Source organism: Gossypium raimondii, chromosome 1, assembly GCF_025698545.1.
Source record: "Gossypium raimondii isolate GPD5lz chromosome 1, ASM2569854v1, whole genome shotgun sequence".
NCBI classification, from domain to species: domain Eukaryota; kingdom Viridiplantae; phylum Streptophyta; class Magnoliopsida; order Malvales; family Malvaceae; genus Gossypium; species Gossypium raimondii.
This window is the reverse complement of record NC_068565.1, coordinates 8,211,469-8,228,240: the sequence shown is the minus strand read 5'-3', so window position 1 is coordinate 8,228,240 and position 16,772 is coordinate 8,211,469. Positions and strand designations below refer to the sequence as shown.

The 16,772-nt window shown below is 33.7% G+C and overlaps 1 protein-coding gene across 1 annotated transcript; it reads left to right on the top strand.

The window, feature by feature from the left end:
- The first annotated feature begins 9,950 nt into the window (after positions 1 to 9,950).
- Positions 9,951 to 13,791, top strand: LOC105780055 (acyl carrier protein 2, mitochondrial). Its single transcript, XM_012604164.2, has 2 exons — positions 9,951 to 10,338; positions 13,403 to 13,791. Exons 1-2 carry the CDS (start codon positions 10,111 to 10,113, stop codon positions 13,577 to 13,579), a joined length of 405 nt encoding a protein of 134 aa, XP_012459618.1. The 5' UTR covers positions 9,951 to 10,110; the 3' UTR covers positions 13,580 to 13,791.
- The last annotated feature ends 2,981 nt before the right edge of the window (positions 13,792 to 16,772 follow it).

Sequence of the window (16,772 nt, the reverse complement as noted above, 5' to 3'; positions counted from 1 at the left end):
TCGAGCATTCAGATGGCACCTTATGAGGCATTGTATGGTCATAGGTGTAGGACACCTCTGTGTTGGACCAAGTTAGGTGAAAGAAAAGTGTTCGGTCTAAATTTAGTTCAAGAGATTGAGAGTATTGTTAAGTTGATTCAGGATAGATTGAGAGCGGCATCGGATCGACAAAATCCTACGTTGATTTGAGGAGGAAAGATATAGAGTATAGTGTTGGGGATTAGGTAATCCTTAAGGTATCGCCGTGAAAGAAGTTCAGAGATTTGTTCAGAAGGGCAAGTTGAGGCCAATGTTTATTAGACCTTATAGAATCCTTAAGAGTATTGGACCAGTGGCTTATAAGTTGGAGTTACCTTCGGAACTGGACAGTATCCATTACGTGTTCCATGTTTCTATACTGAGACGATACCGATCTGATCTATCTCGTCTGCTTTCTATTGAGAAGATCGAGGTGAGACGAGATTTATCGTTTGATGAGGAGCCAGTCCAAATCTTGGATCATAAGGTTAGAGTATTAAGGAAAAGCAGATTCCAATAGAAAAAATGTTATGGAAAAATCATGGAACTAAGAAAGATACTTGGGAACCTGAAGACTTGATTTGTCGATAATATCCCCATCTGTTCTGATCATGTAAATTTTGAGGACAAAATTATTTTTAATGACGGTAGAGTTGCCACACCCCATTTAAATTTAGTTATTGACAATTCTTAGTCAAGTGAGCATTCTAATCTAGTGCTTGAAAAACAAGATAAATTTCTAAGTGGCCCAAGTTCAATTCCCCACTCCACCTTATTTTTTTAAAGATTTTTACAATTAAATTCTTGTTCAAACACCCTATTATTGTCCCCTCCTAGTTGCATTATAAGGAAGATTCTTTCCTCCCTTATATTGATCCACTTTCCCTTATTATTTCTTTTTCCACTCTTTTTGTCCCCCTCCTTGATCCACTTTTCACTCCCTTGTCTCCCTTTCTTTCCAATTGTAGGCTAGCTTGTCCAATCCTTGTAGCCTATGAACTCATTTTTTTGTTTTCATTCTGCAAAACTCTCTATTTTCTCCTCCCTATCATCCACCTTGTGTTGCCTCTATTTGGTTGTTCTCTACCACCTTTTTGCTTATTTTTCTTTTATTTTGTGTGTCCATCATCTATACCACCACCATACGCCACTCCTCCACCTTTGAGTCACCCTTGCACCACCCCTCTTAGCCACTACCACCTTTTAAAGCCACCGTCTCCATCACCCTTTTACCACTGTTTTTTCCTCTCTTCTCTTCTCATTTCTTCACTCCATTATTTCCCCTTTCTTTCTCATTGTATATTGTTCTATTTCTATGGAGTTTATTTTTGTTTTAAACTCTAAAGAAAAGAATCTTATTTGGATAATTATAGGAGTTAGTGGGTAGTTTTTAAAACCAAAGTATAGGAGAGATTATCTCCTAAAATTTCTCCTACTCTCTTTCTCTCTTTCCCAATTTTGCAGTCCATTTTCCCTATAGCTTTCACGTTTTTCATTTTTGTTTCTTCTTTATTTTGTTGTCATAGTTTTGTCGTTTTTCGCTCTCTTCTAATTTTTCCCCTATTATTTTCTTTTAGATTTTTCTCACATCCTTACTAATCACATTTATTATTTGTTGTCACCCTCCTATTCGTTTTTGTTTTCTTTACGGTCCTCTACTTATTCATGTTGTCAATTCTTTGTCAATTCGCTATTCTATTTCAAGTAAGTGTTCGTATTCATTTAGTAAAGATTTGGTATTGTTCTCTTTTCGTGATGAGGTAAGAGGGTGAGTTGACTATTTGGATTGAATTAGTTCTGGTAAGTTTCTATGAATTTGTTAAGCGAATATTCTAGAGCTGTAATACCCCGAAAATTTTTACAGTAAGATATTATCTTTGATATAGTAAGGAAATAAAGTGACAAAAAGGAGAATTTTGAGTTATGACAACATTGGGAAGTATATTATGACATATTAATTAAAGAAAGGATTAAATTGCAAAAGTGAGAAAAGTTTTGTTACCCAAGAGTAAACACTCAAAATTTGAGGGGTTAAAGTGTAAATATGAAAAATTTAAAGGACCAATAGTGTAAATATTTTAAGGGTGGAATAATCTAGAAACTAAGGAAAATGGATGAATTGGGACCAAATTGAACAGATGAAGAATTATGAGGGACTAAATCGTAATTTTATCAAATTAAGTGATGACTCAAGGATGAAATTTTAAAAGATCTAAAGGGCAAAATGGTCAATTAGAAGAAAGAGAAATCTAGAAAATAATGACGATGTTGGAGATATTTTAGATTGAATAAATAAATATTAGTGTATTAATAATTTAATTTAATTTTTAAATGATATTTATTATTTTATTTAGTATATATATATGGAAGAAAAGATGAAGAATCATCATCTTCTCCCATGCATTCCGACGTATGAAGAGAAAAGAAATAAAGAAACTTTCTTTTCTTTACAATTTGGTCCTCTCACTAAAAATTCACCATTTTCACTTAGAAATCAAAGAAATTTCCATAGCCACCAAGAGAGAAAATTGATAAGGAGACCATGAAGAGCTAGAATATCAAGTTAGATTCAAGAAATAGAGGCTGGAGGAGAGAGAAAATCAAGTTAAAGATTGAAATCAATAGAGCAAGGTAAGAACATCAAGATTTCAATATATTTTTGAGTTTAATATTATTGAAAAAGTATGAAATTGATGTTAATGTAGGGTTTTATTATATAAGGTTCTATGTTATTGATATGTTAGTGAAGGGAAACAAGAGGAATTGATAGAAAATATTGTAGAGAAAGGAAATGAGGGTGTTATAAATTTGATTATCAACATCTTGTAAAACAATTTTGGACAGCAGCGGTAGGTTAACTTTGAAAAATCACCATAAATCGTAGAAATTGAATTATAGGATGAAAAAAATGGAATTAAAGCTTATTTATTCTAGTTTCTCATAGAAGAAACAGTGTGAGCAATGGAATTGTAAATCATGAGTTATAATAAATTTTGTGAGATAAGGTCAGAATGATTTTGGGTTCCCCTGTTCTAAATTAGGAAAATCATCAAAAATTAGAGAAAAATAATTAGGGGCTTAAATTTATATGTTTAAAATCTTGAATGAGTCTATTTTCAATAGAAATAGACGGGAACATTATCTGAATTTTGTACGAGGAGATAATTAATTTTTAGTGAAGAAGGGTCAAAACTGTCGGACATCGAATAAGGATGAATTTAAAGAATAAACTGTACTTATTGGTTAAACCAAAATTCTAAATATTTTATAATAAGAATAAATTTGATTCTAGTTTCATAAAAATTAACGGATCTCAATTTTGAGTTACGTAGCTCAAGATATAAATAATTTTGTGACTATGACTCAAGTGGACAGCTTTGAATGAACAAATAAGTAAATAATGAAATTATATATAATGTTACATATAAGCATGTTATATACATTTAAGGATGTGGAATGGACAGGAGGAAAACATATGATTATTCAAATAGCATGAGTTTTCATTAAAATGGCTAATTTGCATGTTTTAGGTTAGGGACTAAATTCAATAAAAGTAAAATTTTAAGGGTAAATTTGTAAAATGTAAAAAGTGACCAAATTGCATGAAATGAATTGTTTTATTATTTAAATTAATAAATTGAATGAAATATTAATTTAGATCAAGATTGGGTGGAAATTCCAGGAAAATAGAAAATTACCAAAATGTCCCTGAATTTTGGTATTTCTGCAATCTAGCCTGGTAAGTTCGTATGAACTATATTTTGTATAATTTTAGTTAAAGTTAATGTTATTTGGTGATAAATATTATATAAAAATGTATTTTATTATTGGAATTGAATTATTATTGGTAATATGTATAATTATTAGATGCATTGAAATGATTATCGGAAGCTCGATTGGATTGGAAGCTTGTCGGATATATATCACACTATCCATTGGTTTTATCAATAATTTTGGATGATTTGATTCTGGTTATAATGGCATAATAAGTTAAATTGGCCAGCGTTAGCTAATGAAATGTTTGTAAATTAATTTGTAAACTCCGGTAATGCCCTATAACCCTATTCTGGCGATGGATATGGGTTAGGGGTGTTACAAGAGTCGAGAATTTGTCAGTGAGCTAAGTATGGTTTAGGGCTACTTTTATTTGCAAGGGTAAGTGACCAAACATTAAAGTTAAAGGCTATTCATTAATTAATTTTGTGTCGAATACTTATTTCGGTATCGATACTTGGTTTTTAATCGATGTGATTTAATATTGTATGTAGGATTTGGAGTGAGATATTTCTGTGGGTTATTAGAATTATCATTATATGTGTGAAACTAACCCGAAAACTCGTCTAGAACTCAGAAAAACCCAAAAAACAATGGTTGTTTCAAAAATTGCACTACGTCACATGGCCGTATGGTTGGCCATGTGACAGTCCGTGTACACCACAAAGGCATGTGGTTAATCATGTGGAGCACATGGGCGTGTGTAATTACACGGGCAATTTAAGTAGGCCGTATGGAGTACACGGACGTGTGTGATTGCACAGTTTGAACAAGTAGGTCATGTGGGCCACATAGGCTGGCTTGTTGGGCCGTATGGGACCATTTTTCTAAAAATTTCACCTAGGCTCATTTAACACTAAAATTCGTAATTAAACTTTTCGTGGAGTCCATTTGACTTAAATAAGACTCGAAATGTGACATTTGTCAATATGTGTCAGTTTGTGATGTAGTTAAAGTAAGTGAAAAACTTATGTACGATCTATGTTCTGATAACTTTGAAAGCATAATTACGTGTAAGAACATACATGACACCTGTATGTAGAATAATTGTTAGTATAAGCAATATGATATGTTCTGATATGTAAAAAAATATGTTTAGGTATGCATGTCATACCTTTCATGTGATACGTATGTATGTTATTATGATAATGCATGTGCATTAGGTGGGTTGATATGATGGAGGAAGTGTTTTCTGGCAGTATTATTGCAATTCTAGTGGTTAAACCGCAATATCTGTCTGGCAGCTCAGCAACACCGCAATATTTGGTAGGATTTGTTCTGATTTGATATAACATTCTGATCTAATATATGTTTATGAAAATATGACATTCTAATCTGATATATGTTTTTGGAAATATGACATTTTGATATGATATATGTTTCTGGTAATGTGACATTCTGATATGATATTCGTATATGTGCATGTTATAAGTAAAAATTTTGTTTATTGGATGAGTCACACATTGGGCTTCTAGCTCACTCGTTTGTTTAATATGTTTTAAGTGATCTTCAAACTTAGGATCGGACAGCTTGCGGGAGCTCAGATTGGTTTTCCACATAAGATGGTTTAAGACTTTTGGACTTTTGATTTTTGGACTATGTTTCAGATTTGGTTTTGTTTTTGGGTTTTGGTCTGTTTGTCGGTTTTTGGGTGTTCTTAAACATAAAACTGCAAAATTATACGAATTTGACAAATTGGAATTCAGTTTTCAAAACTTAAAAACTCTAAAAATAGCTGCTGCAAAATAAGTATCAAACTAAATGTTTTTCTGTAAAATGAGTAAATTCTGCATATGAGTTTTTTTTCTAAATAACAATGTAAGAGTTTTGCCAAAAGTTAATATTTTCAAATCATTTTATTACTAAAGTTAGAGTGAAATTTCTAAAAGTTTCTGCTATTTTTATAAGCAAATTTTTAAGAGATCATGCTATGAAAAAGATGTTTTCAAACTTGAGAAGTTCCTAAAACTCGTATGAGCTTAGCTAAATTAAGATTTCAGTTCACAAGATTTGAAAGCTAGATTTTTAGTTTTTCAAACGAGTTAATGTAACTTCCTCAGATTTGACCATAACATCTAGGCCAGGTTTGGGGTGTTACAGTTTATATTTCAGTTGTTGCTGTTTAAGTTTGTTCACTGAGAGGGACAAGCTAGGAGTATGCTAGAAAAACGGCGAATAGGGAAAACTATGCATACAACGGACCTGTTTGGACAAGTGGCGTATTGTAGGATTACGCCATATGAGTCTATTTTATTAAACTTATGTATTGTAATAAATTTTTATAAATATGATGTATGATGTTTAAAAATATTTCCTTATTTCTTTAATAATGAATTATGGTAAATGTTAAGGAAAATGTTTTGAGTTAAATGTATAAGAAGGATGTTTAGTAATTTTGTTAAGTGAATTGTGTAAAAACACCCAAGATTTAGACTCGGAGAATCGGGTCGGGTTGAGGGCATTACAAACTAGACCCTCTGAACTTCTCTCGAATTCCAAACAAATATTGGATGTGCCCCTCAAATACCTGAAAATCCACTTAACTGCTTGCTAGTGTAATTTTTCAAGTCTAACCATGTATCTACTTACAATACTAACAGCCTGTGAATTATCGTGTCACATCCCAAAATTCAAACAATATTCCTACTATTGATTCACACTCAGACATACCCTAATCTTGTTCTGTACTCATATCCGTACTAATAATTCACTGTGTATAACATCCAAATGAACTCTGTATCATGTTTTATCATAATTTCATAATTCAAAATTACATTAACTTATATTCAAAATAATTTAGAAGAAGATGCGATGCCCCCTTACTTTTTATACTTACAGATCATCAGAACATATACCCTTCTTGACAAACCAATACACATATCTTTTTCATGGAAAACCCTTAAGACTTTATTCAACTCTTATTCCAAAGTATATCATCTTGGTTATACTTGTTAACGAACTACTAGAACTTACTAATATCTTACCATAGAGACAAACATTCAGATTCATAGCTTACCAGATATTCCTGACAGTTCACGCTACATAGACTTAGCAGAATAAACCATACAGACAATCAAAGAGAACACGTCACTAAGGCAATCCACTTAGAATTTTCCACAAAGGCATCCCTTTCAGAGTTCGCCACACGGGCTATTCTTTTCAGAGTTTACCACACAAGCTATTCTTTTCATAGTTCGACACATAGGTTATTTTTTTCATGGTTTGCCACACAGGCTATTCTTTTCAGAGTTCGCCACAAAATATATTCTTTTCATAATTCGCTACAAAGGCTATTCTTAATTGTCATGTTTACGATATGGATTTGTCTAAACTCACATTATGTGAGGTTTGCTCATCATCATCTTAGGATAAGCAGAAAACCCTATTGGATAATCATCATTCCTTAATTCTTACTCAGAGGATGTCATGGCCATGGACTTTTCCTTCAGAGTTCATATCAGAATTCATGTTTTCAGTCTTGATGGGCTCCATTAGACACCACCGCGGTGAACAAACATAGACATTTCATGCATTTACATAATCTACATTTGACCTTTTACATCAATAACTTATACCCAATCAGAACACTCACATATCTTATAACATATTTTTCAGACATATACGTACTTCCTATCATAGTCATACTATACATTTCATGGTTTAGGATTCCTAGTTTCGATCACTTTCTTATCGGCCTACTTCAGTATGAACAATATTCATGCAAGAGATAGAGTAAATACTCACATGATACCCACGTACAATAGCTTGAACTCCAGATTCAAACTTCCATCATGAGACCGCAACAACCATTACTTACAAAACATAGGAACATCATTACTACTCTTATACATACAAGTTGTTTATTATTTCAATCGTTGTTAATCCCATGTAGAAACTTTATACTTACAATTTCACTTTTCAGTTACCAAATGCAGATTTACATATTTAGAACTTAACATGCAGAGCTGAAATACCTACCCTGATTTGAAGTAACTACTGGTTATAAAAGAACCTTAAACTTTAGATCATTGAGGTAGGATACAGTCAGATTTAAGGAAGGTTTCAATAGATACCACTTAAAGAAGAGAAAAAAAAAAAGAAACCCTTTCAAAACACATTCTCACATATAAATATGAGTCATCTTGCTTAGTGGAATTTAAAAAGTGTCATAAGTATCAGAACTTGACTTCTTATTAGCCTACAATTTCTGAGTAAAGTATAAATAGGTTCCCTTTATCAAACTTATTAGGTTGAACTATACAATTGGTTTCTAACTAGATTGCTTAAAGTTTAACCAACACAATATTCCATACAAATCAGGCGTACTAAACCTTTGGCGAATACTCATCATATATTTCACTTTTATCCCTTAACACAAACGTTGCCTTAATATAGTCGAATATCATGAAATTAAATTCTTACCGACTCAAGTGGTCGTTACTATACGCCCACACATGTACGCCAAAATGGTCATTTGGACGGATAACACTACGCTAGACAAATTGTTTACTTCTATATGCCTAAAATTTTAGACCCGCTAGAACTGGGATGTTACTTGAACCATACCAATATCAATTATCTTACAGGCTGAATAGTTCTCCACAAGCACAACTCCACCTTCAACTAGACTATACGTGGAGAACCAGTCCTTGTTGGGACACATGTTAAAAACACCCTAAATCTAGGATCCACTTGGACATAAGCTTAGACTTTTCGGTCGTAGACACCAGCAACAAATCATCTCCTTTGTTTTTTGCCACTCTAGCATCGGTTACCTTAGCCTTCTACTTTCCTGTCTCATTGTTTTCGGTAACCCTTCTATTTTTATTTTGGAGTTCATAACATTATGCTTTAATGTGACCTAACTTCTTGCAGTAGCCACATTGTTTGTCTTGGTTTTATGACTTTGGTATTGACCTAGGCCTATTCTGATATGACTTTTTGGACTATTGGCTGCCCATCGCAACCAAAATTGGGGCTTGCCCGTCTGTCTTACTATTAAAACCTAACTCGATGTCGAGTTTATCTTTACTTACCAAGTTTTTCTTCACATCCTCGAACGAGAGTTTATCTCTTCCATAAATTAGGGTATCCTTAAAAGTTTTATATGAAAGGGGTAAGGAGCACAATAATAGCATAGTCTGATCTTCATCATATGTATTTGCCTCGACTTTCTTCAGATAATTCAAGAGTGTCACAAAATCACTGATGTGAGCCCTAATTGATGCACCTTTGGCCATACGGAACGTGTCGATTGCGGAATTTGAACTAAGCTCTAATATCAATTTGTTGGGGATGAACCTGCATAAACAACGAACAAGAAAAAATTGGAAAGATCAAATACACAAATTTTACGTGGAAAAACTTATCAAATCAAGAGGGTATAAAACCAAGGGCAAAAAAAGACTTCACTAATGAGAAAGTAATCTAAAAAGTACAATATGGAGATAATCAAACCCTGAACCCCGAATACAAAGCCCTTTGACTAAAACACAAAATTTTCTTAAAGCTTTGTTAAAGCTATTTCTTAATTGTGTTATGTTGTGTTGTTGCATAAACTTTTCCAACGTTACTAAGACCCTTTTATAGGCCAAATTCGAAGCTAATATGACTAAAATATCCTAGATTAATCACAGTTCGACTGGAAAAATTAATTAGAGTTTAACTAGAAGAAGAAACCCGATTTATGTCGGAACACGTCACCACGTCGTATGTCGCATCGTCAGGACGTCAAGTGCCGCGTCATCAAGACGTCGATTTCTTTTCATCGGGATGTCGAGTGTTACATCGTCAACTCTGTATTGTCTGAAAATATGAGGCACACTCCACATTTTAAAAATAAAAAAAATTTCACTTTGTGAGCTAAATTTATTATTATTATTTTTAAATTTTATTAAATGAAAACTATAATTTAATTTATTAAATGAAAAATTTTGTAAATCTTTGAAGGCTAAAATTGTTGAATTTTTATATTTAGAATCAAATTGATAGAATATGTAAAAATTAATAAGCTAAATTTGTTATTAAACCAATAAAAAACTCAAATCAACACTTCTATCAAATTTCAAACCACTTTTAAAATTGATTGAATTAAAAAATTAAATTAAAAAAAGCATAGTATCTTTACCAAAAAATAAAATAAAATCAAGAGCCAGAGAAGAAAATTGCGACGTTGTATTAGCCATTGATATCCCACTTTTACTATCCTCTATTTCATACAGTTTTTAGGCTTCGAGAGTGAGCGGAAGCAGAAAATAAAAGGTTTCTTAACCTTTCCAGCTGACACAAGAGGATAGAAGAGGGCTATTATCTATTGAAATGGCTGCGGTGAGAGAAGCTTTGCTAAAGCGCCTGAGGGTGAACGCAACATCCCTGTCGCTGCTCCGTAACCCTAAACCTAGCCTTAACGGTCTCTTTGCTCTCACCTTCAACGCCGTCCATCGTCGTTTTTCCGACGACGTCATGGGCTCATTTCTCGACAAATCTGAGGTCACCGATCGCGTCGTCTCCGTCGTCAAAAACTTCCAGAAAGTAGATCCTTCCAAGGTATTTTCTTTTTCATTTCAGTCTTTTCTTTCTATTTTCTTTTTTACTTTTTCTTGAACTCTTTTGGGTGCGGTTTATTTGTTTATTATATAGTTTGGGGGAAATTAAACAGAACATGTGTCTTTTTAAATACATTATAATATTAGGGTATTGATTTATTTCCTTCTTCCTCATAAGCCAGTAAGTTCGTTTAAGTTTGCCATTCTATTTTTAGACTTGTTTAATACATAGTGATTTGATTCTATCTGTGGTACTGGAAAACATGGGTTTACGTTTTGGATTGCTTGGCATACTTTATTTAATATTCGTCAGCTCAGGTGTCTAGGAGTTGTATTTCATCGAAATCAAACCAACCCTTCAATTTTTGGCTATAAGTTTCTTTCTTCTTCTTTTTTTGCTTTGATATGATAAGCGGAGATCAAAGAAAATAAGTCCTTTTTCTCGCTGTAGTTAGATGCCTTCAAATTTATGTCTTGAGTGAAATCAATATGAAATTGACAAACCTGCCCATAAGAAATTGTTGGAAAATTTTGTTTGGTCTACGATGTAGTTTCGTCTCTTTAGAGCTGATTTCTGAATTCTGCTTGGTTCGTTTGATGTGGATGTGAAGCTTTTGTCCTTTGAAACTATGCTATTTGAGGTGATTTGGTCAGGCATCGCTTAACTATTTTTTTTTAATGGCTAAAATAATAATTTTGGGTGCTTAAATGAACGATACACAGTTGGTTATTCAAATTCTTTCGGTGGAGGAATAGGAAATAGGTCTGTTGTAGGGTGGAGCTGGTTTTGGTTGTGTATTTGATATCTAATTGAAACAGTGAAATAGCTTTGGCTGCATTGTTAGTCTATGTTATTGCAATATTTGTGTTTGTCTATCACGTGATTGATATGCAAATAAGAATTGTATAGGCATTAGAGTAACTTAAATGTAGTTGAAGTGTGATTTTATGTCTACCTGGAAAGAGGCTTTTGTAACATACAAGTGGGTCATTGTAAAGAAGACACCTATGGCTGTTGCGTATTTCTACTAAGCTTTAGGGTTTAAATCGAGGGAAACTGAATGTTCTTTTACGTCCCTATATTTTCAGGGTTCCAACTTTCTAACACATTTTTCAGCCTTATTTCTTTCGACTATTGCTGTTTTTCACTAAGCCAGTCCGATTTTTACATCAAAGGGTGATTAGACCCTAGGGCTTATATCAGGGTTTGCTTTTAAGCCATGGTTTGATGCGATAGAGGTCTAGAAACAGAATTTGCTGCAATACGATTTGCAATTGAAGAATTGTCATCTGCAATTTATTCTTGGCTGTGACAGGAACATTTGAGAACCTTGATGGAGATTCTAGAAGGTGCCCACAATCAGTTTGACATACCAGAAGGTCGTCGCTGATAACTCTGTTTATGTGAAAACCCCTCTCATGATGCTTGGATATCGAAACCTGATGGGAAGAGGTGGGTTGCAGGAATGGTTGGTTCATGCCTTTGAATTAAACAAGGGTGGAATTGATGTTGGTGTTGCTGATTTCCTTGGCAAGATGCGCGTGGGACAGCAAGAGTGTGATCTCTTAGATTCTATTTATGATGAGTATCCCAAAGAAAGTGAAGATGTTTGAGTCGGATTTTTTGTAAAGTGTTAACAACAGCTGGAGGTGAAGAGGAGCCTAACATTGGGGTAGATGCGCTTATCTTCACTGTTAAAAGCACCAAGTGGTCAAGTGAAGGGTTTTGAAGAAGTTAGGTATCAATTCAAAATGACCTTTATTTCATCCCAAACAAACTCAAGAAATGTTTTTTTAACCCTACTTTTTCTACAGTTCCAACTTCTTTCTAAACTTGTTGTCCAGCCTTGTTTCTTTCTACTACTATTATTTTCTCCCTAAAACAGCACTCCTGGATTTGGAAGATATCAACCCTAATCTTAATTTAGACCAGCTTCCTAGGTTTTTATTTGTTATAAAACTAATAAAGCACTATAACATTCTTTGGGATTTCACTCTGAATACATCTTTTGCTCGAAGAGGCCTGGATAATGACACCAAATACGAGTATGACTTGACAGGACACAGTGACATGGGAATTTTAAAAGAACTAGGAGAGGATGAAACAATAAAAAATATTTTATATAAAATATTAAATGTAAATGTAAATATTGTTTCTTTTCTTTAGTATATAGCGGATCATTTTTCACATATTTATATCCTCGTTGAATAAATAATCAATTACAAAATCAATATGAAAGTACAAAACATTTCATTTACTAAATTTTTTATATTTTTACGGTAGTCATTGTCTACCATGCTTAAATCCTTTCATCAACCTCTCCCCTGCTCTCTTGTCTGTTACTTTCTTCTGTTCTTCCTTAAACCCTGACCACTCATTCCTTTGCCTACCATGCTTTTCTATTATGATTTCTTCTAGTTGCATATGCATCTTATTTCTCCCATCCTCTTTCCTGTTGCTGTCTTTTCTGCATTGCCGGAATTAGGAAGTGATGAGCCACTAGTTTTTTTCCATGTCCATCCAGTAGACAAATACGACTTGATCATTTCAATACAGTTTTTTTCCTGCCGTGTCCCAGTATATCCCAACATATTTTGTCGTGTTGGTAGTAGATCAAACACCCATACAAGGGGATTACTGTGTAGTTGCTTCATAGCTTTTGCTTGGTATGTCCTTTTGAGAGGACAATTTTGGCTTGATCTGCGCTAGTTTGTTTGTTTGTTTTTCCTTTTTAGCTAAATATATTTTGGAATGACAAAAGGTATAATTTGTTAAGCAAGTTATTACGAGTGCAACTTCTAGCAAAGATCTTGTGTTCTATTTATTCCGACTCAAGTGTAAGTGTTGGATATGGGTATGAATTTCTAAAAAGCGTTTTAATGCATTTGAAGGGTTTTTGGATAGTCATTTCATTATATCCATGTCCGATTATGCTTGGAAATCGGTACTTCAAAAAAAAAAAAAATGAAAATGAAGAGGTAGTAATATACCTTTGGTAGCATGTACAATTTGGTTCTTCTAAGTGTTTCATGGTGCTTAGTTTTCTAATTTATCCATTTTGCAGGTTACCCCAAATGCCCATTTTCAAAATGATCTCGGGTTAGATAGTTTGGACACTGTGGAGGTAGTCATGGCCCTTGAAGAAGAATTTGGGTTTGAGATACCTGATAATGAGGCAGACAAGATCAGCACTATCAATCATGCTGTTGAGTTCATTGCTTCTCACCCTCAGGCAAAGTAGAGTGAAAAGTATAAACTCTTTTTCTTTGCTTTCACTTTGCTCATGTGAGACATGGAAACTACATTGGATAATTCCCTAACCTCCACGCCTGGTCAAATATGCCTGTAGTGTCCTCTGAGTGTGTTATTGAGGAGGATTAGGATTGTTTTGTATATTTACTGCTTCAATGGTATTGTTCCAATTCATAAAATGCAACACATTTTGGTGAGAAATGCTTTTTCTTTTATTTGCCTTGATAATATTTCATTTTAAAGTAATAAATTTATATAATTGGGCTAAGAAAATGATTGTTCTAGATCGCAGCTTCGTTAGTTTGGCATTGCTTGATTTCCAATAGGAGGAAACTTGGACTTGCAAAATTGTATAGTAGATTGGCAATCCTCAAATATATTTGGTATTTTTATTTATTTGTATCATGGGTAATACAACCATAGTAACAACATATCAATGAAGATAAAAGGTAAAATCTAAAATTAGAATAGAAATTATCCCATTTTAGGGTCTCCTTGTACAACCAGTTTAAGGTCTCCTTGTGCAATGGATTTCCGATTTTCTCGACTATCAAGGAACATCTTGATCTAGAAAATGAGTCTTGATCTAGAAAATGAAGTTTGCAAATGTCTTCTATTCAGGGTGAATATTTCTAGTGCCAATTGCCCTTTTCATTATGTAGGTTGAGACAACTTTATGTTTGAGTATATTTGCAGCGAGCAGAAACCTTCCTAACAATATGCAGCTTAGCACTAGCACAACAATGAATGTATTGCAAAATTGCCTTAAGTACCTGCTACAACAGTCCATGATCGAGAACAACTTGATCTAGAAAATGAAGCTTACAAATGTCTTTTATTCAAGATGAATATTTTCTGTGCCAATTGCCATTTTCATTCTGTAGTAGACGTAACAAACTTTATCTTTATTCAGGTGGTGACACAACTTTATGTTGAGTGTATTTGCAACAAGCAGAAACCTCATTAACAATATGTAGCTTAGCACTAACACCATCTATTATGAGCGTATTGCAAAATTATTGTAAGTACCTACTAGTGTCACGGGACTAGATTTTTCGTCTCGCGATCCGTGCAGCCTTAGGCGATCCATTCGTTCAAATTCGCCTAAGTCAGCCTTTACTTAAGTGAGGACTCCTTTAGAAGTCCTCCAAGGCACCAATTTGTATAACAGAAGCAATTTATGCCAAAAGAAGCAACAAAAGAACAATAGAAAGAACGCACACAAAGTGTTTGAGTAAATGCTCTCAATACTCTCTTATTTACAAAGAATAATGAAACAATGAATGGAGTGAGTACAAATGAGGGGGAGACTCTCTATTTATACTTGAGCTGCCCCAAAACCGACGGTTAAGATACATTCACATCGACAGACGAGATTAACTATATCCCTTGATTTTAGGGATTTACAAGATATGCCATATCTAATCTAATCTAATCTAATCTAATCTTTACAAGATATGATTCTATCAATCTTCTAAGATTAGTTACCAAAATAGCCTAAGTTGCCATATCTCCGTTATCGGGTCAACCAGGCTTCAATCTGACAGGCTTCTCCAATAGCTTACCGAATCGGGTCAATTCTTGCTGCCCAAATGATCCCCATCTACACAATAGACCTCCATCGGATGCATTTGATGCGATGGTCATGGGTTTTGAACTGCGACCAGTGACACTAGAGCAATCCATGATAAAAAAAAAAAGCACCAAAACCAATAGCTCCATTTTTCCAAGTAATGAAACTAGCATGATCCAAGCATATATCTTGCGATGAGCCAATGACATTGAAGTCAAGTCCTTGAGGATAAAACTTGATTCTTGAGAAAGCTCGAACACTAGTGATTTGCCAAGTTTTTAGCTGATCATAATGCTTACATGGGGTTCACACTTTTACCTTAAAAGATGACATTATTTCTTTGCAACCATATACTTCATAGACCTGCAATTGCCATAGGTCATGGATCAAAACTTGTGACTAATGTGCATAGAATCGTCCAAAAAGGTCAACTGATTAAATTGGACTTACTTAGCCCACTTGAACTGGCACGATTCGTGGAACAAAAAGGAAAGTCCATCTACTTGAAGCCTTGGTGGCCCAGTAAAAACACTCCAATAATTTAAAGTTACCATGGTGAATATTGCAATCCTAGAGGATAGGAATGTATAGTATTTAAATCTCTTAGAGCTCTCATATTATAGATAAACATTAATCTTAGTTGTTGATGAAATTTAAATAGTATCTTTGGATTTAGGGGAGCTCAACTATAAATAGAGGTCTTCTCCCTCATTTGTAATAATTCCATTCAAAGTAATCAAACACTTTTGAGAGCATTTACTCAAGCACCTTGTGCGCATTGCTTTCTTGTGCCATTTTCTATTCATTTCTTGCTTTTTCGCTTGAGTGTTTGCTTTCATGAAGTTTCGGTGCCTTATAAAATTTCTTTAAGAATTCTAACCGCTTCCAAAAGTGCAAATGTTTAGAGTAAAAATTGTGCAAATAAAAATCTATAAAATAAGTGCGGTATTTGCAAGCGAACATGTCAAAATGTAATATAGTTTTGTGTTACAATTGAACACTAACATGAAGTTGATCGCCTATAAACGAGTTACCGTTTATGGAATAAATATAACACCAAAAAAGTATAAGCATTGAGAACGGTAGTGTCCGCAAGTGCATGGGTTAAATTGTAATATAGTTGTACAATAAAATATCAGAAGTATTCCTAGGATTGTACCCAAGGAGGATGGACCAAATAATGAAAATACTTTTTACAGTGCTAAGTTTAAGTAGTAATAGTTAATTCCTATATTACAATGGATCATAAAATAAATTAAGATGACTAGAAATAAATAACTAACAAAAATAAAGAAAGAAAGAAAGATAAACAAATAAATTAAATTGATAAACCAATCAAGAAGATTAACTTGCTTCAAGGTTTGTAGCTAACTTCGGATTGGAGGTCTAAAGTGAATTAGTCATTGATTAAGCAATTATTACATTCTGGCTTTAATTAACTTAATCGATTGGTTGATACTCGCTTATCTCCCAACATCTCTTTCTCAACCAGGATAAATTATGATTTACTCGGTTCAACTTTATCTTCCGATCTCGTCTACCCTATGATAACTTATTCGGGTTGTCAAGCCTAATAGTTTAAGAATACATAATTTATACTGTAACACCC